Source organism: Sapajus apella, unplaced genomic scaffold, assembly GCF_009761245.1.
Source record: "Sapajus apella isolate SASKATOON/1434 unplaced genomic scaffold, GSC_monkey_1.0 scaffold61, whole genome shotgun sequence".
Taxonomy (NCBI): domain Eukaryota; kingdom Metazoa; phylum Chordata; class Mammalia; order Primates; family Cebidae; genus Sapajus; species Sapajus apella.
In genome coordinates, this window is record NW_022437001.1 from 2327585 (window position 1) to 2352360 (window position 24776).

The 24776-nt window shown below is 37.3% G+C and overlaps 1 protein-coding gene and 1 pseudogene across 5 annotated transcripts in view; one reads left to right on the top strand and one right to left on the bottom strand.

Moving 5' to 3' along the window:
- LRBA (LPS responsive beige-like anchor protein) overlaps window positions 1-24776 on the top strand; it is a 726864-nt gene that overhangs the window by 255744 nt on the left and 446344 nt on the right. For all 5 annotated transcript variants that reach the window (XM_032246531.1, XM_032246532.1, XM_032246533.1 and 2 more), the window contains one exon: window positions 6712-6820. In XM_032246531.1, coding sequence (XP_032102422.1) covers window positions 6712-6820 — 109 coding nt within the window. The remainder of the gene's footprint in view (window positions 1-6711; window positions 6821-24776) is intronic.
- Window positions 20766-21459, bottom strand: LOC116529044 (annotated as a pseudogene).

Genomic DNA, 24776 nt, shown 5'->3' on the forward strand with positions numbered 1-24776 from the left:
TGAGATGGTATCTCAGTGTGGTTTTGATTTGCGTTTCTCTAATGACCAGTGATGATGAGCATTTCTTCATATGTTTGTTGGCCTCATATATGTTATCTTTTGAAAAGTGTCTGTTCATGTCCTTCACCCACTTTTGAATGGGTTTGTTTTTTTCCTTGTAAATCTGTTTTCGTTCTTTGTAGATTCTGGATGTTAGCCCTTTGTCAGATGGGTAGATTGCAAAAATTTTTTCCCATTTTGTTGGTTGCCAGTTCATTCTAATGATTGTTTCTTTTGCTGTACAGGAGCTCTGGAGTTTAGTTAGATCCCATTTGTCTATTTTGGCTTTTGTTGCCAATGCTTTTGGTGTGTTAGTCATGAAGCCCTTGCCTATGCCTATGTTCTGAATGGTTTTGCCTAGGTTTTCTTCTAGGGTTTTTATGGTGTTAGGTCTTATGTTTAAGTCTTTAATCCATCTGGAGTTAATTCTATCTGGAGTTAATTTTAGTGTAAGGTGTCAGGAAGTGGTCCAGCTTCTGCTTTCTGCACATAGCTAGCCAGTTATCCTAACACCATGTTTGTTAAACATGGAATCCTTTCCCCATTGCTTGTATTTGTCAGATTTGTCAAAGATCAGATGGTTTTAGATGTGTGGCTTTGCCTCCAAGGTCTCTGTTCTCTTCCATTGAGCTATATCTCTGTTTTGGTACCAGTACCATACTGTTTTGATTACTGTAGCCTTGTAGTATAGTTTGAAGTCAGGTAGCATGATGCCTCCAGCTTTGTTCTTTTTGCTTAGGTTTGTCTTGGCTATGCGGGCTCTCTTTTGACTCCATATGAAGTTGAAGGTGATTTTTTCCAGTTCTGTGAAGAGGGTCATAGATAGTTTGATGGGGATAGCATTGAAACTATAACTTACTTTGGGCAGTATGGCCATTTTCACAATATTGATTCTTCCTAACCATGAGCATGGAATGTATTTCCATCTGTTTTTGTCCTCTTATTTCCTTAAGCAGTGGTTCATAGTTCTCCTTGAAGAGGTCCTTTACATCCTTTGTTAGTTGTATTCCAAGGTATTTTATTCTCTTTGTAGAAACTGTGAATGGGAGTTCGCTCTTGATTTTATTCTCTTTTAGTCTGTTATTGGTGTATAGGAATGCTTGTGATTTCTGCATATTGATTTTGTATCCTGAGACTTTGCTGAAGTTGCTTATCAGTTTCAGGAGATTTTGGGCTGAGATGATGGGGTCTTCTAAATATAAAATCATGTTTTCTGCAAACAGAGACAATTTAACTTCCTCCTTTCCTAATTGAATACCCTTTATTTCTTTTCTTGCCTGATTGCTCTGGCTAGAACTTCCAATACTATATTGAATAGGAGTGGTGAGAGAGGGCATCCTTGTCTAGTGCCAGATTTCAAAGGGAATGCTTCCAGTTTTTGCCCATTCAGTATGATATTGGTTGTGGGTTTGTCGTGAATAGCTGTTATTATTTTGAGATATGTTGCCTCAATACCTAGTTTATTGAGAGTTTTTAGCATAAAGGCCTGTTATGGTTTGTTGAAGGCCTTCTCTGCATCTATCGAGATGGTCATGTGGTTTTTGTCTTTGGTTCTGTTTATGTGGTGGAATATGTTTATAGACTTGCATATGATGAACCAGCCTTGCATCCCCAGAATGAAGCCTACTTGATTGTGATGGATACGCTTTGTGATGTGCTGTTGCTTTCGGTTTGCCAGTATTTTATTGAAGATTTTTGCATCTGTGTTCATCATGGATATTGGCCAGAAGTTTTCCTTTTTTATTTAGTCTCTGCCGGGTTTTGGTATCAGGATGATATTGGTCTCATAAAATGATTTGGGAAGGATTCCCTCTTTTTTGGGTTGTTTGGAATAGTTTCAGAAGGAGTGGTACCAGGTCCTCTTTGTACATCTGGTAGAATTCAGTTGTGAACTTATCTGGACCTGGACTTTTTTTGGTTGGTAGGCTGTTAATTGCTGCCTCAACTTCAGCCCTTGTTATTGGTGTATTCAGGGTTTCAACTTCTTCCTGGTTTAGTATTGGGAGGGTGCAAGTATCCAGGAATTTCTCCATTTTTTCCAGGTTTACTGGTTTATGTGCATAGAGTTGTTTGTAGTAATCTCTGATGGTAGTTTGTAGTTCTGTGGAATCTGTGGTGATATCCCCTTTATTGTTCTTAATTGCATCTATTTGATTCTTCGCTCTTTTCTTTTTTTATTAACCTGGCTAGTGGTCTATTTTGTTGATCTTTTCAAAAAACCAGCTTCTGGATTTATTGATTTCTTTGAAGGATTTTTTTTTTGTCTCTATCTTCTTCAGTTCTGCTCTGATCTTAGTTATTTCTTGTCTTCTGCTAGGTTTTGAATTTTTTTTATCTTGCTCCTCTAGCTCTTTCAATTTTAATGATAGGGTGTGGATTTTAGATCTTTCCTTGCTTCTCATGTGGGCATTTATTGCTATAAATTTTCCTCTAGACACTGCTTTAAATGTGTCTCAGAGATTCCAGTACATAGTGTATTCATTCTCATTGGTTTTGAAGAACATCTCTATTTCTGCCTTCATTTCATTGTTTATCCAGTCAATGTTCCAGAGCCAGTTGCTCAGGTTCCATGAAGCTGTGTGGTTCTGAGTTAGTTTCTTAATCCTGAGTTCTGATTTGATTGCACTGTGGTCTGAGAGACTGTTTGTTGTGATTTCCATTATTTTGCATATGCCGAGGTGTGATTTACTTCCAATTATGTGGTCAATTTTAGAGTAGGTGCGACGTGATGTTGAGAAGAATGTATTTTCTGTGGATTTGAGGTGGAGAGTTCTGTAGATGTCTATTAGGTTTGCTTGGTCCAGATCTGAGTTCAAGTCCTGGATATACTTGTTAATTTTCTGTCTCATTGATTTGTCTAATATTGACAGTGGAGTGTTAAAGTCTCCCACTATTACGGTGTGGGAGTCTAAATCTCTTTATAGGTCATTAAGAACTTGCTTTATGTATCTGTGTGCTCCTGTATTGGGTGTGTATATATTTAGGATCGATAGCTCTTTTTGTTGCATTGATCCTTTTACCATTATGTAATGCCCTTCTTTGTCTCTTTTGATTTTTGTTCGTTTAAAGTTTATTTTATCAGAGACTAGGATTGCAACTCCTGGTTTTTTTTGCTCTCCATTTGCTTGGTCAATTTTCCTCTATCCCTTTATTTTTAGCCTTTGTGTGTCCTTGCATGTGAGATGGGTTTCCTGGATACAGCACACCGATGGGTTTTGGCTTTTTGTCCAATTTGCTAGTCTGTGTCTTTTGATTGGGGCATTTAGCCCATTTACATTTAGGGCTAATATTGTTCTGTGTGAATTTGATCCTGCCATATTGATGCTAGCTGGCTGTTTTGTCTGTTAGTTAATGCAATTTCTTTATTGCGTTGATGGTCTTTTCTGTTTGGTATGTTTTTGGAGTGGCTGGTGCTGATTGTTCCTTTCTATGTTTAGTGTTTCTTTCAGGAGCTCTTGTAAGGCAGGCCTGATGATGATGAAATCTCTCAGCAATTGCTTGTTGATAAAGAATTTTATTTCTCCTTCGCTTATGAAGCTTATTTTGGCTGGATATGAAATTCTAGGTAGAAAGTTCTTTTCTTTAAGGATGTTGAATGTTGGCCCCCACTCTCTTCTGGCTTGTAGGATTTCTGCCGAGAGATCCTCTGTGATTCTGATGGGCTTCCCTTTGTAGGTAACCCGAACTTTCTCTCTGGCTGCCCTTAGCATTTTTTCATTCTTTTCAACTCTGGTGAATCTGACGATTATGTGACTTGGGGTTGTTCTTCTTGAGGAATATCTTTGTGGTGTTCTCTGTATTTCCTGGACTTGAATGTTGGTCTGACTTGCTAGGTTGGGGAAGTTCTCCTACATAGTATCGCGAACAGTGTTTTCCTGCTTGGATTCATTCTCTCCGTCACATTCAGGTATACCTATCAAACGCAGGTTAGGTCTTTTCTCATAATCCCATTTATCTTGGAGGCTTTGTTCATTTCTTTTCACTCTTTTTTCTCTAATCTTGCCTTCTCATTTTATTTCATTGAGTTGATCTTCAATCTCTGATGTCCTTTCTTCGGCTTGGTTGATTCAGCTATTGAAACTTATGTGTGCTTCACAAAATTATCTTGTGTTTTTCAGCTGCATCATGGCATTTATATTCTTCTCTAAGCTGTTTATTCTCGTTAGCATTTCGTGTAACGTTTTTTCAGGGTTCTTAGTTTCTTTGCATTGGGTTAGAACATGTTCTTTTAGCTCAGAGAAGTTTGTTATTACCCACCGTCTGAAGCCTGTTTCTGTCAGTTTATCAGACTCATTCTTTATCCAGCTTTGTTCCCTTGCTGCTGAGGAGTTATGATCCCTTGAAGGAGGAGAGGCGTTTTGGTTTTTGGTGTGTTCATCCTTTTTGCTCTGGTTTCTTCCCATCTTTGTATATTTTTCTACCTGTGGTCTTTGTAGTTGGTGGTTTTCAGATCAGGTCTCTGAGTGGATGTCCTTTTTGTTGATGTTGAAGTTACTTCTTTCTTTTTTAGTTTTCCTTCTAAGAGTGAGGCCCCTCTGCTGTAGGAGCGCTGGAGGTCCACTCCATATCCTGCTTGCCTGGGGATCACCTGTGGCAGCTGTAGAACAGTAAGGGTTGCTGCCAGTTTCTTCTGTTATCTTCATCCCAGAAGGGTACCCGCCAGATGTCACCTTTATGAGATGTCTCTTTGTATATATAGGGATCAGGGAGTCTGCTTGAGGTGACAATCTGTACCTTACAGGAGCTTAAGTGCTGAGCCGTGAGCTCCGTTGTTTTGTTCAGAGCTTCTGGGCACACATGTTTAAGTCCCTCTGCTTCAGAGGAACTTATAACAGCCTTTTTTCCCAGGTGCTCTGAACTGAGAAGGTGGGGCTTTATTTTTAAGTTCATGACATGCTGCTGTCTTTTTTCAGGGATGTCCTGTCCAGCAAGGTGGTAGTCTAGTTAGTCTGCCAGCCAGAGACCTTGCTGAGCTCCTGTGGGCTATGCCCAGCTGCTGTGTGAACTTCCTTGTGGTTTTGTTTACAGAGAACTGCCTTAGTAATAGTGGACTGCCTCTGTAATGGCAGACTGCTTGGGTAGTGGCTGATGCCCTTTCCCTCACTGAGCTGGACCGTCCCGGGTCCAGCTGTGCTTGGTGCCAAACTCTCAATCTAGAGCGTTTCAGATTGCTTGTCTTTGTTGGGAGTAGGACTCAATGAGCCAGATCACCTGGCTCTCTGTTTCAGCCCCCTTTTTTTCAGTTGAATGGGTGGCCCTGTATCCCAGGTGTTCCAGGCGCCTGTTGAAATGGCCACTTGGAATTGTGTGAGTTTTTTTGTGGAGACCCGCACCACAGACCAAAATAGCCATGCTGGAAACTTGTGGCGCTTTTCAGCCCAGAAATCTTCTGGTCTGTGATCAGTAAAAATTTGTTTAGAATTGTGGTGTTCACTCAACCTTTGCATTGTAACTGCACTCCAGAGCTGTTCCTGTTTGGCCATCTTGAATCTCTCCCCTTTCATTCATTTTTCCTACTGTATTTCAGTCTAGTTGTCACTGACCTATCTTTCAGTTAATTTTTTCTTTTTTGGCTGAGCTTAGTAACCCAGTAAATCTGTTTTTATATTTATTTATTTTGTTGTGCTCAGTACTTCTGCAGTTTTCATTCTTTACTGGTATTCTCTATTGTGCAATTAGTTCTAAACATAACTACATTTATTTTAATGTCCAGATGTAAGCCAGTTTCTATTTAGTTTTCATTCATTTGATATTGTCTCTTGTGTCTGTTAGTTGGTGACTGAATGCTGAAAATTGTTTTTTAAAATTGCAAGGGTAAATTTCAGTCTCTGTGATATTATCTCCCTCTAGAAAGAACTTCCTTTTGGTTTCTAATTAGCAGTTAGACTAAGAGTTGATTGTATTAATTTAGGGTCTGAACTGATCCATTCGAAGCTGGATTTTTTTTTTTTTTTTTTTTTAGTTCTTGTGAGAGTTTGCCCTTTTTTGTTTTTCTTCTCCTAATGTTTAGCCCTCCTGAGGTTCTCTGAAAATCTGGGATTTTACCATGGCCCTCCTGCATTGGTATTTCTGATTTTTTTTCTCCTTATCTTGAAAGCTTTGCTTAGCTTTTTGGCTGTCAGTTAATCTACATACCAATCACCAAGTGTTCTCTGAAGGTCTGTTTCAGTGTTTTGAGGCCTGGCTGGCTGGTCTGTTTCCAGGTTTCTGGGGTTCACCCAGTTCCTGCTGTAATTCTTGGGTAGTGTACCAGGACTTTTCCACCTTGAAAGACTGCAAACCTCATTTTTTTTCTATTTACCGTTGTGAGACTTGTGACAACTCTGTGTAGCTTCTCTCTTCTCACTTGTGAATAGCAAATGCTTTAATGTAAAAAGAAGTCACACTGAATGTCTTGTGTGCTTTCTTCTCTGTGATCATTAGTAGTTAATTTTGGCTGCCTTGGTAACTTTCCAGTGCATTTTAAAGATTAAAACGCAACTTTAATCCAGCAGTTTTAATTGCTTTTGTTAAATGGCTAGTCTGATAGAAGCTAATCTGCTATTGTCAGAATGATAACCTTTTGCTGTTACATTCCTCAATCATTTAGTGTGAAATAATGCTACCTCATTGTATATGATGTCCAAAGAGAAGAGTTAAGTATATTTTTCTGATAACATTCATTTCTTACAGGTTGCTTAGCCAGACAATGAAGGATCATCTAGTAAGAGTGGCAAATGAAGCTGAATTTATCCTGAGCAGGCAGAGAGCAGAAGATATTCACAGACATGCAGAATTTGAGGTAGGTTACACATGTGGTTGGTGTGAGGAACTTACTGTTTTTTAATGATAATCATGGGAAATTGTCCAGGTAAAATGACAGGTCCAAAGAAAGAAAAAATTTAATATTATCAAAAAATTAAAATTTAGGTTTATGGGAGAGTCATGGGGGTTCTGGGAAGATATTATTGTCTCTGTAGCCCTCTTGTCTCAATTGCAGTTGAGCTACCAGAGAAGCTTGATAAGAGAAGCCTCTTGCTTGGCTGACCTAATTTTAATAATCAGAGCTGCGTCTTGGCTCTGATAGTTTTCCAATAAAGAAAACTGGTGTGTAGGTTGGCCCTCTCTGTGCAAAACAGATCTAGTTAGCCAGAAATAAAAATCTGTATTGCAAAGGTAAGATTGTCCAGGTTTCTAGAGAGGAACTGAACACACAGGTGTGAAATTTCTCTACCCTTAGAGTTTGAGAGCATAATAGTATTTGTAGCTGAGAAAATGAGGGAGCATACGCCTCTCTCCTTGGATTCTCATAGGAGAGGACTAAGTAATAGACCTATCCCAGGACCTTTGCTTATCTCAATAGTTGTGCCTGAACATGTATAAGAAATACAAATTCCCAGAAGAAATTAATGGTTTTGTAGCTATAGAAATGACCCAGATTCACCTAAGCTGAACTAAACAATTTGACAAACAGTACATTTGCTATAGAATTGGAAGAATATTAAAAAGCACTGTATGGCTTCTAACATATCAAGAACAGATAAACTCATATGTTGCTGACATTTTTTCTGGTACACTAGAAAAGATGAAAAACCTTCCAAGTGAATTTTATACAACCAGCAAACCTGAAAATTATTCTAGAAAAATAAAACTCTAGAAGACCAATTTCACTTAAGAATATAAGTACAAAATTTAAACTATAACTTCGAATAATATAATTCATCAATATAAAGAATTATATAGTATGATGACTGAAAATTTTTACTGGAATTATAAAATGGTTTATTTTAGGATATCTACCTGTAAAATAAGTTATATCAACAAATTTAAAATAGAAAAAAATGAAGATATCAGTACATATAAAAACAAAGCATATCATGTTTTTAGCAGCCAGTCCTATTAAAACTTCAAGAAAAAGATTTATATAAGAAAACAATACAAATATGGTAAAGACTATTAAACATCATTTTAAATGGTTAAAGTCATCTTTTTTCAGGAAAAATGGGTGATACCTACTACACTGTTGTTAACATATTTTTTGATGTTCTTACAAGTGTAAGATATAGCTAATATAAATGCTAGAAAAGAAAGAAATAAGATTACTTTCAAATTTCTAATTCTGTGGTCTAGGAAAATCTAATTCCTGTGTCCTGAGGTGTACCTGGATCTTGAACATTTTTCTACTAGAATTAATAAGAGAATTTGTTGAGGGTATTAGGATTGTTAGATATCAGATAGTTACGCAAAAAATTAATAGGTTTTCTTTTGACAGTAACCAGCTAAGAATGAAAATCAGAAATACAGTGTATTCACAGATATGACAAAAACAATGTTTTGGGGCCAAATTCTGCAAGAAAAGTATACGTGCTCTTTGGAATGAAGCTGCAAAATCTTATTTAAAAAAATATGATAAAATATAAACTAATTCCATTCTGGATGGATAGTCTATCTTGGGTCCTTGGGGGGGTGTGTGTGTGTGTGTGTGTGTGTGTGTGTGTGTGTATGAGAGCAAATCAGACTTCTGTTTGAAATAACTTGAGACTTTCAGGAAAGTTTTAAGAATAAAGCAAGAACTCCCTCTATTCACCATTCTCCCAGGTCTAGTGATTGTTAAATTTTTACAACATTTGTTCTCTTTCTCTTTTTGCTTTGTTTTTCTGAATTTGAGAGTAAATTAAAGTCAGGATTCCCTCGATTACCTTCTACCTTGAAATTTTTCAGTGGGAATTTCCTAAGCACATGTCTTAATCTGGTACAGTTATCAAAATCAGAAAATTAACATTGGCAGGAAGCTATTAATGTGACAACATTACTTGTATTTTTCCAGTTTTCCAACTGGAAAAAAGATACCATAGGATCTTTTCAAGCCAAAGAGAGAAAATTTTATGTCACAAAATGCTTGTTTTTCTCAAGTTAATATGTAAAGTCAATGCAGTATCCATTAGTTAAGCACACCATTAAAATAACTGTAGTGTTGATTTGGCATTTAAATATCCTTTATAACAAATTTAAGATGTGCAAATATTATATTTGGACATTTAAATATTTAGTTAATGTTGGAAAATAAATGCTTTTATGAGATCCTAAAATTTGTGAAAAAGTCATGAAGATGTACTTGAGTCTCCAGATATTAAAACACTACTATAAAGACAGCATATATTAAAAATCTTCCAGATGAAATCAGCAATAGGGAGGAAGATGACATGGTAAATACTTTAGAAACGTATTTGGAAAACTGTAAAAGTAGAACTTGGGCATATGTGAGAATTTGGTAACCAAAATGTAGGCTCTTGAAAGTAGAAATATAAAAGTAGACATCTATTATTATATATAACATTAAGTAGTGGAAAGATACCATCAACAACTTGGAAAAACATAATATATGTGACTGACAAATGATTAATATGTTCACTGTACTCGTGATTCTTTCATTTTTTTGAGAGGTTGTCTCACTCTATTGCCCAGGCTGGAGTGCAGTGGTATGATCTAGGCTCACTGCAACCTCAATTCAAGTGATTCTCCTGCCTCAGCCTCCTGAGTAGCTGGGAAAACAGGTGCGTGCCACCACGCCTGGCTAATTTTTATATTTTTAACGGAGATGGGGGTTTCACTGTGTTGGCCAGGCTGGACGTGAACTCCTGACCTCAAGTGATCTACCCACCTCAGCCTCCCAAAGTGCTGGGATTACAGGCTTGAGTCCCGTGCTCGGCTGTACTCGAAATTCTTAGAAGAAAAACACCCAATAGACAGAAACTCAGATGATATGAATTAGAAATTGACAAAAGAACCTAAAGTGACCAGTAAACATGAAAAGGATACTTACACAAATATCCAAGAAAATGGAAATTAGAGAAATTATGATCTATCAATTTTCCATTCTTAGATTGTAAAAAGAATGATAATATACTGTACTGCTGAAGGGAATATGGAAGATGAAATGGGCAATGCTGTTCTTTTGTATTGCTAGCAGAATATACATTTTTGGTCTTATGGGAAAGCAATATGGTTGAAACTATTAAGATAATTACATTGACACCCATAAACATGCAAATGCCTATTTACCAAGTAATCCTATTTTTGTGAATATATGTTAGGAATAAAAATAATATTTAAAGATGGGTACACATGGCTATTTGTTGCAGTATTGTATAAAAATTTAGCAAAATAAAAATTACAGAAAAAACAAATATTTTTTAACTAGAGGAAAATTATTGTCTGAAAGAATAGGAGGCTAATAAATTAAGAACATATTAAGAGGTTGATGGCTTCCATTTTTAAACATGAGTTTTGACATAGAATTCACAAAGCTATTTTAGTTAATTCTTTTCAGTGAAATCATGTCTTTTTTAAAAATTATTTTATTTTTAATATTTATGAATACATTGTAGGTCTGTATATTTATGTAGTACGTGAGATACTTTGTACAGGCTTGCAGTGCATAACAATCACCTCATGGAATATTGGATATCCATCTCTTCACGTATTTATTTTTTGGGTTACAAACAATCCAGATATACCCTTTTAGTTGTTTTAAAATGCACAATTAAATTATCATTGACTATTGTCTCCTGTTGTGCTATCAAATATTAGATCTTATTCATTTATTCTGATTTTTTTTTATACCTGTTGATCATCTCCACCTCCCTGTGATACCCTTACCACCCTTCCTAGCCTCTGGTAACCATCCTTCTACTCTCTCTCTCTATGACTGGAATTGTTTTGATTTTTTAGATCCCACAAATAAGTGAGAACATGCACTGTTTGTCTTTCTGTGCATAGCTTATTTCACTTAACACAATGATCTCCATTTTCATTCATGTTGTTGCACATGAAAGGATCTCATTCCTTTGTATGGCTGAATAGTACACCCTTGTGTGTAAGTACCACATTTTCTTTTATCCATTCATCTTTTGCTGGACGTATAGATTGCATCCAAATCTTAGCTGTTGTGAACAGTGCTGCATCACACGTGGGAGTACAGATGTCTCTTAAATATACTGATTTCCAGCAATCCAGTGGGATTACCGAATCATATGGTAGCTCTATTTCAGTTTTCTGAGGGACCTCCAGACTGTTCTCCATCATGGTTTTTACTAATTTACACTCCACCAATAGTGATGAGATTTCCTTTTTCTCCACATCCTCGACAGGACTTGTTATTACCTGACTTTTGGATACAAGCCATTTTAACTGGAGTGAGATGATATCTCATTGTAGTTTTGATTTGCATTTCTCTGATGATCAGTGATGTTGTTTTGTTTTGTTTTTGGAGACAGAGTCTTGCTCTGTCACCCAGGCTGAAGTGCAGTGATGTGATCTTGGCTCACTGCCCTAGTTCAGGCGATTCTCATGGGTCAGCCACCCAAGTAGTTTGGATTACAGGTCTGTGCCACCACACCTGGCTAATTTTTGTATTTTTAGTAGAAATGGGGTTTCACCATGTTGATCAGGCTGGTCTCGAACTCCTGACCTAAGGTGATCCACCTGCCTAGGCCTCCCGAAGTGCTGGGATTACAGGCATGAGTCACAGTGACCGGTCCTTTAACATCTTTTCCTTCTTTCTTTCTGTCTTTCTTTCTTCTTTTCTTTTCTTTTCTTTTCTTTTCTTTTCTTTTTCTTTTCTTTTCTCTTTTCTTTTTTTTTTTTGAGACAGAGCCTCACTCTGTCACCCACACTGGAGTGCAGTGATGCGATCTTGGCTCACTGCAATCTCCACCTCCCTGGTTCAAGGAATTCTCATGGCTCAGCCACCTGAGGAGCTGGGATTACAGGCCTGTGCCACCACACCCAGCTAATTTTTGTATTTCTAGTAGAAATGGGATTTTGCCATGTTGGCCAGGCTGGTCTCGAACTCCTGGCCTCAAGTGATTTGCTCGTCTTGGCTTCCCAGAGTTCTGGGATTACAGGCATGAGCCATAGTGCCCAGCCTGAACACCTTTTCATATGCCTGTTTGCCATTTATACATCTTATTTTGAGAAGTGTCTATTCAAATCTTTTGTCTATTTTTAAATTGGATTACTAGATTTTTTTTTTTCCTATAGAGTTGTTTGATTTTCTTATATATTCTGGTTATTAATCCCTGGTCACATGGGTAGTTTGCAAATGCAAATATTTTCTCCCATTCTCTGGGTTGTCTCTTCACTCTGTTGACTGTTCTCTTTTCTGTGCAGTAGCTTTTTAACTTGATGTGATCCCAACTATCCCTTTTTGCTTTGGTTGCTTGCAACTATGAGGTATTACTAAAGAAATTCTTTTGCCTAGACCAATGTCCTGGAGAGTTTCCTCAGTCTTTTTTGTAGTGGTTTCATAGTTTGAAGTCTTAGATTTAAGTCTTTAATCCATTTTGATTTGATTTTTGCATAAGGTGTGAGGTAAGGATCAAGGTTTATTCTTCCACATACGGATAACTTATTTTCCCAGTGCCATTTATTGAAGAGACTGTCTTTCTCCCAATGTATGTTCTTGGCACATTTGCTGAAAATTCATTTCCTGTAGCTATGTGGATTTGTTTCTGGGTTCTCTTTCTGTTCCATTGGTTTATATGTCTGGTTTTATGCCAATACCATGCTGTTTTGGTTACTATAACTCAGTAGTATAATTTGAAGTCAGATAATCTGATTCCTCCAATTTTATTCTTTTTGCTCAGGATAGCTTTGGTTATTTTCAGTCTTTTGTGATTCCACATAAATTTTAGGATTATTTATTGGATTTCCTTGAAGAATGTCATTAGTATTTTGGTAGAGATTGCATTGAATCTGTAGATTGCTTTGTGTAGTATGGATATTTTAACAGTGTTGATTTTCCAATCCATAAACATGGAATGTCCCTCCATTTTTTGGTATTCTCTTCAATTTCTTTTATCAGTGATTTATAATTTTTATTACATATATCTTTCACTTCTTTTGTTAAATTTATTCCTAGGTATTTAATTTTAAATGTGGCTATTGTAATGGGAATTACTTTTTTGAATTCATGTTCAGATTGTTCATTGTTGGCATATAGATATGTTACTGTTATTAATTGATTGGTTGAGACAGGATCTCACTCTGTCACCTGGGCTAGGGTGGAGTGACACAGTCATAGCTCACTGTAGCCTTGAACTCCTGGGCTCAATCAGTCTGCCCACCTCAGTATCCTGAGTAGCTGGTATTACAGGCATGTGCCACCATGCCCAGCTAATTTTTGTATTTTTTATAGAGACAGGGTTTTACCATGTTGCCCAGCTGGTCTTGAACTCCTGGGCCCAAGCGGTTGACTTCCTTATCTTCTCAAGGTGCTAGGATTACAGGCATGAGCCATTGTGCCCAGCCACTACTCATTTTTGTATGTTGATTTTTGTATACTGCAACTTTATTGAATTTGTTTATCAGTTCTAATAGTTTTTTGGTGGACTCTGGGTTTTTCTAAAAATAAGATCATACAAGCTGCAAATAAAGATAATTTGACTTACTCCTTTCCAATTTAAATGCTTTCAGTTTTCTCCATTCAGTATGATACTGGTTGTGGGTCTGTCATATAAGGCTTATTATGTTAAGGCATATTCCATTTGTATCAGGGTTGGGACAGTTTTTTTTTTTTTTTTTTGAGAGTTTTTATCGTGAAGGAATGTTGCACTTTATCAAATGCTTTTTTAGCATCAACTGAAATGATCATATCTTTTTTATCCTTCATTCTGTGAATATGATGTCTCACAATGATTGATTTGCATATATTGAATCATTCTTGCATCCATGCGATAAATCCTACTTTATCATGATGAATGATCTTTTTAAGGTATTTTTAAATTCAGTTTGCTAGTATTTTGTTGAGGATTTTTGCGTTAATGTTCATTAGTGATATTGGCCTGTAGTTTTCTTTTTTTATATATCTATGTTTTTGGTTTTGGTAATATTGGCCTTGTAGAATGAATGTGGAATTCTTCCCTCCTGTCTGTTTTTTGGAATACTTAGAATAGGATTGGTGTTCTTAAAATGTTTGGTAGAATTTAGTGAAGCCATCTGACCCCAGGCTTTTCTTTACTGGCAGATGTTCTATTAAGGCTTCACTCTTGTCACTTGTTATTCATCTGTTCGGGTTTTAGATTTCTTAGTGGTTCAGTCTTGGTAGGTTTATGTATCTAGGAACTGATCCATTTCTTCCAGATTTTCCAACTATTGGCATATAGTTGTTCATAGTAGCCACTAATGATCCTTTGAATTTCTGCAGTATCAGTTATAATGTCTCCTTTTTTATATCTGATTTTATTTATTTGGATATTTCTTTTTCTTCTCACTAAAAGTTTGTCAATTTTGTTTATATTTTCAAGAAACCAACTTTTTCTTTCATTGATCCTTTGTACTTTCTTAATTTCAAATTCATTTTTTCTGCTCTGAACTTTATTCTTTCTTCTAATTTTGAGTTCAATTTGCTCTTTTCTAGTTCTTTAAGATGCATTATTAGGTTATTTTCTTTTTTTGATGCTGGCATTTATAGGTATAACCTCCTTTTTTTTTTTTTTTTCCTCTGAGATGGAGTCTTGCTCTTTCCCCCAGGCTGGAGTGCAGTGGCACAGTCTTGGCTCACTGCTGCAACCTTTTCCTCCTGGGTTCCAAGTGATTTTCCTGCCTCAGACTCCACAGTAGCTGGGACTATAGGCATGTGCCACCATACCTGACTAATTTTTGTATTTTTAGTAGAGATGGGGTTTCACCATGATAGCCAGGATGGCCTTGATCTCCTGACGTTGTGACCTGCCTGCCTCGGCCTCCCAAAGTGCTGGGATTACAGGCCTAAGCCACTGCACCCAGTCATAAATTTCCTTCTTAATAGTGCTTTCACTGTATCCTAGATGTTTTAGTATGTTGTGTTCCTGGTGATTCAGGAACATATTGTTTGATTTCAGTGTTTCTATAGTTTTTAATATTACTCTTATTTATTTATTTTTTTGAGATGGAGTCTCACTCTGTTGTCCAGGCTGGAGTGCAGTAGCAGGATCTCGGCTTACTGCAACTTCTGCCTCCTGGGTTCAAGCAATTCTTCTGCCTCCGCCTCCTGAGTAGCTGGGACTACAGGTGCATGCCACCATACCTGGCTAGTTTTTGTATTATTAATATTATTTTTTAAGTAGAGACAGGGTTTCACCATATTGGCCAGGCTGGTCTCGAACCGCTTACCTCATGATCTGCCAGCCTGGGCCTCCTGAAGTGCTGGGATTTAACAGGTGTGAGCCATTGTGTGTGGCCTAATGTTTCCCTTATTATTGATTTGTAGTCATTTTTCATTGTGGTCATAGAAGATGCTTGATATTTCAGGTTTTTTGAATGTTTTAGGACTTGTTTTGTGACTTAACATATGATCTGTCCTTGAGAATGATCCATGTGCTGAGGAGAAGAATGTGTATTCTGCAGCCATTGGGTGAAATGTTCTTTAAATATTTGTTAGGTCCACTTGTTTTGTAGTGCAGATGAAGTCTGCTGTTTCTTTTTTTTTGTCTATGAGATCTGTCCCATGCTGAAAGTGGTATGTTTTGATGTCCATGTTATTCTATTGTAGTCTCTCTCTCTCTTTAGTTCTCATAATATTTTCCTTATATATTTGGTTGCTCCAGTGTTGGGTGCATGATATGGTTTGGCTCTGTGTTCCCACAGAAATCTCATTTGAATTGTAATCCCCATGTGTCAAGGGAGGGAAGCGATTGGATCACTGGGGGGCAGTTTCTTCCATGTTGCTCTCATAATAGTGAGTGAGTTCTCATGAGATTTTATGGTTTTATAAGTGTTTGGAAATTCCTCCTTTGCTCTTCTCTTTTCTGCCAACTTGTGAAGAAGGCACCAGTTTCCCCTTTGACATGATTGTAAGTTTCCTGAGGCCTCCCAACAATGTGGATCTGTGAGTCAATTAAATCTCTTTCCTTTATAAATTACCTAGTCTTGGTTAGTTCTTTATAGCAGTGTAAAAATAGACTAATACAGTGCATATTTATTTACAATCATTATATCCTCTTGCTGGATTGACCCCTTTATCACTATATAATGACCTTCTTTGTCTCTTCTTACAGTTTTTTTTTCTAGAAATTTGTTTTGTTTGATTAAATGTGGCTACTTCTGCTCTGTTTTGTTTACACTGACCTGGAATATCTTTTTTCATCCCTTTATCTTCAGTCTGTTTGTATCTTTATATGTGAAGTGTGTTTCTTATAAGCAACAGATCATTAGGTCTTGTTTTTTAATTCATTCAGCCACTTTATTTCTTTTGATTGGAGAGTTTAGTCCATTTACATATAATGTTATTATTGATAAGTAGAGACTTACTCCTGCCATTTTGTTACTTGCGTTCTGGTTGCTCTGTGGACTTATCTTCCTTTTTTCCTTCCTTGTCTTCCTTTTAGTGAACGTGATTTTCTCTGGTGGTATGATTTAATGTCTTTTTATATTTTGTTTACCCATTGTATTTATTTCAATTTGGCATTATTACAAGGCTTGCCAATACAATCTTATAACCTGTTATTTAAAGCTGATGGCAACTTCACTTTACACTGATTGCATAAAGAGACAAACACACAAAAAGTACCCTAATAAAAACTCTACACTGTAAATTTATGTCCCCAATTTTAAACTTGCTGTTGTTTTTATCTTTTTGTACTATCTATGTCTGGAAAAGTTTCTGTAGTTATTATTGATTGGTTCATTAGCCTTTCTACTTGGTATGTTTATACACTCCAATTGCAGTGTTATATTAGTCTGTGTTTTTCTGTGTGCTTACTATTACAAGTGAGATTTGTATCTTCAGATGGTTTCTTCTTGCCCATGAACATCCTTGTCTTTCAGATTGTAGAGCTCCCTTTAGCATTTCTTTTAGGACAGGTCTGATGTTGATGGTATCCTTTAGCTTTTGTTTGACTGGGAAAGTCTTTAAATCTCCTTTATGCTTAAAGGATATTTTTTCTGGGTATACTATTATGGAGTAAAAGTGTTTTTCTTTCAGCACTTTAAATATATCATGCTGCTCTTGTTCCCTGTAAGATTCCCACTGAAAAGTCTGCTGCCAGACTTTTTGGAGCACCATTGTATGTTATTTGTTTCTTTTCTCTTGCTGCTTTTAGGATCCTTTCTTTATTCTTGACCTTTAGATTATTAAATGCCTAGAGGTAGTCTTTGGGTTAAATCTGCTTGCTGTTCTGTAACCTTCTTTTACTTGAATTTGATATCTTAAGATTTGGGAAATTATCTGATTATTGTTTTGAATAAACTTTCTACCCCTCTCTTTTTATCTACTTCTTCTTTAAAGCTATTATCTTGTAGATTTGCCTCTTTGAAGCTGTTTTCTGATTTTGTAGGCATGGCTCATTGTTTATTATTCTTTTTGTTTCTCCTCTATGTATTTTCAAATAGCCTGTCTTCAAGCTCATTACTTCCTTCTTGATCACTTCTACTATTAAGAGACTCTGATGCATTCTTTAGCATGTCATTTGCATTTTTCAGTTCTAGAATTTCTCTCTCTCTCTCTCTCTCTCTCACACACACACACACACACACACACACGCACACACACACACACACACACAGGAGTTTGTTTGCTTGTTTGTTCGTTTGTTTTGAGACTGGGTCTGGCTCTGTCACCCAGGCTGCAGTGCAATGGTAGGATCTCGGCTCACTGTAACCTCCACCTCCACCTCCACCTCCCAGAATTATTCTGCTTGATTTAAAAAAATTTAAAAAAAAATCTTTTTGTTAAATTTATCTGATAGAATTCTGAATTTCTTCTCTGTATTGTCTTTAATTTCTTTGAGTTTCCTCAAAACAGTGATTTTGAATTGTCTGTCCGAGTTGTCATATGTCTCTGTTTATCCAGGATTTGTTAGTGGTGCTTTATTTAGTTCATTGGTGAGGTCATGGTTTCATGGATGGTGTTTATGCTTGTTGATGTTCTGCAGCGTATTAGCATTGAAGAGTTAGGTATTTATTATAGTGTTCACAGTGTGGGCTTGTTTGTGACTATTCTTCTTGGGAAAGCTTTCCAGGTATTTGAAAGGACTTGGACCTTAACCCTAATAACTCTGTGTCTTTTGCTGACTCATAGAGATACCATTTTGGTGGTCTTATATAAGATGTGGAAGAACTATCTGGATTACCAACTGGAGGCTCTTGTTCTTTTTCCTTTCTTTCTCTCATATAAACAGAATCTATCTCTCTTTGCTGAGCCACCTGGAACTGGGGGTGTGGTGATGCAAGTAAGTCTGTGGCCAACACCACTGGGACTGCACTGATTTAGACCTGAAACTTGCACAGCATTGGGTCTTGCCCAAGTTCCTTCCCTTCAGGGCCATGAGTTCCCACAGGCTCCTGTAATGTGCAAAGGTGCTACCTGGGAGCCAGGGATTAGAGTTAAACAGTTTAGCAATTTACCTGATATTCTATTCTACTGTGGTTATGCCTGCACTCAAGCCACAATACAAAGTCTTTACTAACCTTTCCTTTACTTTCTACCAGCAGAGGTGCTTCTCCCTGTGGCCACTCCTACTATCAATAGGCAGTTCCTCCAGGCCACCACTGATACTTACTGAGAGCCTAGGCGCTCTTCAGTCAGCTTGTGGTGAATGCTGCCAGGCCTGTGACTCACTCTTCAGGGCAGTGAGCTCCCCTCCGTCCCAGAGCAGGTCCAGAAATGCTGTCCAAGAGCCTAAGCCTGGACTTTGGGACCCCGAGAGCCAGCTTATTGCTCTGCCCCCGTGTATCCAAGCTAGTACCTAGGATGCAAGACAAAATTCCCTTTACTTTTCCCTCTGCTTTTCTGAAACATTAGCAATATTTCACTGTAGGTACCATAGCTGGGAATATGCTGGGTCACCCCTGAAGCTAGCAAGTCTCAGAGCCCAAGACCCATGGTATATTCCCTTGGGTATCACTCCTGGTTATTCAGGGCCCAAGGGTTCTTTAATCTGCAGGTGATGAATCCTACCAGAACTGGGTCCTTACCTTCAAGGCAGTGGGTTCCCTTTTGGTCCAGGGTATTTCTAGAAGTGAACTATCATCTGAAAGCTAAGGCCTGGAATGAGGCCTCTTGACTCTGCCTGGTGCCCTATCCTACTGTGGCTGAGCTGGTATCCAAGGTGCAAGTCAAAGTTCTCTTTACTCTTTTCTCTCCTTTCCTTAAGCAGAAGGAAGGAGTAACTTTGATTGCTATGAACTTCACTGCCTGGGGTTGGGGCAGGGATGGTGCAAGTACTTGGTTAACCATGCAAGCTGGTGTCTCTCTTAGGTCACATGCCACCCTAGTTCACTGGCCCTAAGCCCAGCCTAGCACTAGGTGTCAACTACTAGCTGCCTAGAAATTTCAGTCTTTGTGTCCTAGACTGCCTTTCAAGCTTATCTAGGATCCCAGAGTACTTTAGCTGCGGTAGAGAAGCTTGCCAAGAAACCAATGTTTGACCCCAGGGATGTGTGATTTCTCCTCTGGCTAGTGCGGGTCCACATGTTTCCTCCCTGGAAGGAGCCCAGATGGCTTTGTTCTCTGCTGTGACCTGAGATTCAATGTAAAGTCCCCCAGTTACTGAGCTCTCTTCCCCATAGTGCAGCTTCTCCCTGTGATGCCTGGCCACTGCTGGGCGATGGGGCAGAGGTGACATCAGTAATTCAGTCTTGTCCGTCCTCAGTGCCTCCTTCTACGATATGAAGTTAAAAACAAGTACTGTGATCACTCACCTGATTTTTGGTCCTGTGATGGTGCTTTACTATGTGCAGATAGTTGTTAAAATTTGGTGTTTCAGCAGGGTGGACGAATGGGATAGGCCTCTATTCTGCCATCTTGCTACACCCTCCTCTGATATCGTTGATTTTTATATTACATATGTCAATTCATACCCTCTTATGGAAGCTGAGGAAATTAGTCACTTGTAAGTTCCTTTTCTCTCCCCTCACCTCCTAATTTTTAACGTTATATTTTAATTTTCATGTTGTTTATATTTATAACATTCATGTTTATAATCACATTTCTTACAGTGCTTGAGTATTTGTTCTTTATTGAAGTGAATTCAATACACACTGTTTTTTTCCCCCCATTTTATTGGTTGTAACTTAATTTCCAGATTCTTTATTTTGACTCAGTTCTTAATTGGTGGCATTTCATGGTTATCCTTTTTTCCACAAGGGGCTTATGTATGTTGTAAAATTAAAGTTCGTCCATCTTTAAGAATATTTGCTTACTGTCTTTATATTTGAATGACACTCTGCTTGACTTTATATATATTTTTTCTGGGTGTGGAAATATATTTTCTCAAATTATTCTTTTTTCCAAATTGGATTTAGCGCCAGGCTGTTGCTGACATCAGGGATCCCTTCTAGGGGCAGGCTGGAAGGCTCTCATTTCAATGGAAGGGCATGAGGTACCTGCTGCCACAGCAGAGAATCAACAAATGGAGAATTGTAACTGTCCCTTAAGAATTGAAAGATTCTTCAAAGTTTGACTATTTGGGGAATACAGACCAAGCATGTGCCCTGATTTTCCATTTCTGAAAGTCACAGTTCAAGTTGTAAATTTCTGGTCAGGTGTGGTGGCTCACGCCTGTAATCCCAGCACTTTCGGAGGCCAAGGTGGGTGGATCACTTGAGGTCAGGAGTTGGAGACAAGCCTGGCCAACAAGGTGAAACCCCATCTCTACTAAAAATACAAAAATTAGTGGGGTATGGTGGCACATGCCTATAGTCCCAACTACTAAGGAGGCTCAGGCATGAGAATTGCTTAAACCTGGAAGGAAGAGACTACAGTGAGCCAAGATCATGCCACTGCACTCCGGCCTGGGTGACAGAGCAAGACTCTACCTTGAAAAAAAAAGTTATAAATTTCTGTTCTACAATTTCCATATATCAAAAAATACTGTAGAATTTAATTCGCAGTGTCTTTTCAACAGGAAGAGAAAAAAAAAACAGTTCTTCATAGGAGTCTTTTCTTTTTTCATCTTACATGTCAATGATCACATGTCAATGAAAACTTCCGACTTCTCTATATTATAGACCTGGATTTCTAAATATGTTATAGCTTTGATTTCTGTTTCCTGAGAGTGCTTGGGCAATGAAAATTCTTCTCTCCACCCAATTGATTGTAATCTGAAATTTCTTTGATAAATACAAAGTAATTTTAATTCTTGAGGTATAAGCATTGGACGCATAAAGTTACTCATCTGAAAAGTGAAAAAGAAAAGAAAAAACTCCTTGGGTTTCTACTTCTACTGTTTGTAGAGGCTTCACAGCCCCGGTATTTGTCGTGTAACCAAACATGGTCACTGCACATTGCTCAAATGCTTCCTCCAGAGAATCTTTCCATGCATGTAACTGGATATCCGCTGTATGATCCAAGTACTCATAATTCCTACTGACTGGAGGATGCTTGGCCTCGATCGCCTTCTGTTCCTCAGTCAAATTGTAATCTCTAACATCTCCCTCTTCCTGTGCCATGACTGCCCTGCTTGATATTGTTGGCTAACACTTGAATGCCCTTAGAACCTTGTAGACATTACTTTGTTATCTTCTGACTTTAAATGTTGCTTTCAGAGGATAGTCTGATATTTTCCCTCAATTTTTAATTTGCTTTTTGTGTCTTCTGACTGTGATTTCTTTGTTGACAAAATTCTTTAAGAGCAAGATGGCTCAGTATTGAACGTTATTTGTCAAATTATCTTGGGACATAGTTTCTTATGAAAATTGGCAGATTCTGGTTTTTCCTTTAGTTCTTAGGAAATTTTTTAGACTATAGTTTGAAATAACCTTTTCACTTTCTTTTTACTTACTTAGTCACACTTAATAATCTTATGTTAGATATATGTTTGTCTTTCACATTTATTAGTTATTCCTTAGTTGCTTGACATTTTTTTTGGGGGGGGGGGCGCATAATATCCTGTAGCTTATCATGAAGAGAAAGAGCTTATTTGAGATAGGTGAGGAGACATTCTTAGAATAACTCAGTTTTTTCTCTGTAAGACTTTGTTAAATATTTTCTACCAAGTTCATTCTATCTCATTAGACTACAGACAGTTCTCATGGGGAAATGTGCTAAGGCTTTGAATTATTTTCCTCAGTCATTTAAGGGAGAAGAGTAGTAGAGTTTACTTCCGTTGTAGTGAATCAGCCCCATTTTTCAATTTCTTGCTTCACTGGTATTTGTTCTGTAGGTTTCTCTGGCATCTCCAGTTAGAAGAGGAAAGAGGTAATGTTACCTACTCAGTTTGTTTCTCTCCATATTTGAAGGCATTAAGAAAATTATCAGAATTTTGTCAACTTACCAATATTGTTTTGGGGGCATGGGGACATGATTAAGAACTGAGCTTTGTTGCTCCCTCAATTCTAGAACCAGTTTGTTTTTGTTCCCCTTGGCAACCAATTTTTTAATGTTTGGTGATTTATGGTGTGTTGCTTAAATTGTTTCATTATTTTTAAAAATTATTTTTTGCTTATTTTTTTTTTGCTAATTTGTTTTTAGGAATTGAAGGAAGGAAAACAATATGATTGGAATATCAGCCCACCATCCTAACCTAGAATCTGCCTTTTAGTGCACTTTCTAATTAATTATGGAGAAGTTTTTTTTTTTTTTTTTTTTTTTTGTAACTGTGGGCTAAGATTGTACTTTTTAAAATTTGAAATTTAGTGATTGTGGTGGTGGGTGGTGTATGTGTTATTTTCTGTATGAGTGAGAGAGAATGATGAAGGAGTAAACTAATGGAATTGGTGTATGAATGAAAGAGAATGAAGAAGGTGGAAATGTGCTATTGAAAATTGAAGAAATATTTCTAAAACTCTGTTGTGCAAGAGATTAAATTGATTTGATCTGAACAGTGTATATATATTCATTTTAGGTAAGGAATGATGGTGCCAACAGTAGCTAATATTTCATGAATCCTTATCTATATCAGGAGCTACTAGAGGTGTGTAGAAGTATTAACTAATTTCATTCTTAAACCTCTGAGGGAGTACTGTTATTATCCCCCATTTTATAAGTTTGAAAATAGCATAAAGCAGAAATACCCTAGAGTTACAACTTGGATTCAGATCCAGGTAATTTGTCTCCCAATTACTAATCTATGAATTTGGTTCAAATTTTATTAGATTTCTATAGAACGGGTGAAATAGGATTTAGTCCTGGAATACATTGCAGTTTTATTCTGAGCTATTTAATTTTATGTTTTGTCCAATATAGTTTTTCATTTTAATCATTATTGTGCTGTGAAATTTGCATATTTTATAGTAATATTATAAGGTGTTATAATAAAAAATCTAAAACCAGAAATATTTCCAAATGAATGTTGTTACTTAAAATTTTAGTGGAGAAAATATATTTGTTCATCTCTTCCACATCAGAGTCCATTTTAAGAGAGGAAACATTTATTTTTTCTTATGTCTACTAGTATTTACCCTTTTTCAGCAAACTTCAATTCATTGAATCATGCTCATGTTCTAACTAATAGCTCTTAAACAGTACTCTGGCCGGGCGCGGTGGCTCACGCCTGTAATCCCAGCACTTTGGGAGGCCGAGGCGGGTGGATCACGAGACCATCCTGGTCAACATGGTGAAACCCTGTCTCTACTAAAAATACAAAAAATTAGCTGGGCATGGTGGCGCGTGCCTGTCATCCCAGCTACTCAGGAGGCTGAGGCAGAAGAATTGCCTGAACCCAGGAGGCGGAGGTTGCGGTGAGCCGAGATGGTGCCATTGCACTCCAGCCTGGGTAACAAGAGCGAAACTCCGTCTAAAAAAAAAAACAGTACTCTGCAGGATGAGGCATATTTTTTTGAGACAGCTTATATTTTAAAGGTTATCTATATTCAGCCTTGAATTCATGCTTCACATTCTTAAATAATATAACTGAATTTTATCTACTGCTAGTTACCTTCTTCTGCAAAAAAGAGATGTTGTCATGTATTTAATATCCCATTTGTGGTTGTAAAGTAGCTGACTTGTTTCATTTATTATCAAAGGATTGATGACAGTGTAGATCTGAAATGTGCATCTCTTTAGTTCATTGCATGGTTATCATTGGAGTGGGATATCCTTGACATTTTATGCTTTTGATTTAGGGAGAGGTTCCATGAGTGTCATGACATCATTGATTAGTTGTACATCTTAACTTTGTTTCTTAATCTTACAGTTATAAACAGAATATTTATGAAAAAATTATGTCATGCAGAAACATTGTACCTTGTCTTGTAAACATTGTGCATGTGTGAATATACACATTTCCTGGCAATCATTTTGGTAAAGAATGTTGTCTTTCAGAATTTTAGTTTCTTTAAACGAATGTGATATATCTGTGTAACGTATGTGCTGATGATGATTATTAATGATTTTACTTGTAGGAATCTATGTGAGTTAAAATCCTCTTCAGCAAGAATTTTCAAATGTTCTTTGGGCCAGTGTTGCTTTGAATTTTATCTGACATACTGTATAACTCACTTGTTATTAGCTTCAGTGGAACTGTAAACCAGGTAGTCTCTTAGTTTTTTTGAAGTAATAAAAATGGAGACTTTTAAAAATTAAATAAAGACCATGAAAGCACTGATTATTATTATTATTATTACTATTACCATTTTGAGACAGAGTCTCACTGTGTCACCCAGGCTGGAATGTAGTGGTGTGACCTTGGCTCACTGCAGCCTGAGCCTCCTGTATTCAAGTGATCTTCCTGCCTCAGTCATCCGAGTAGCTGGGACTACTGGTGCACACCACCATGCCTGGCTAATTTTTGTTTTGTGTTTTTGTAGAGATGGGGTTTGTCATATTGCCCTGGCTGGTC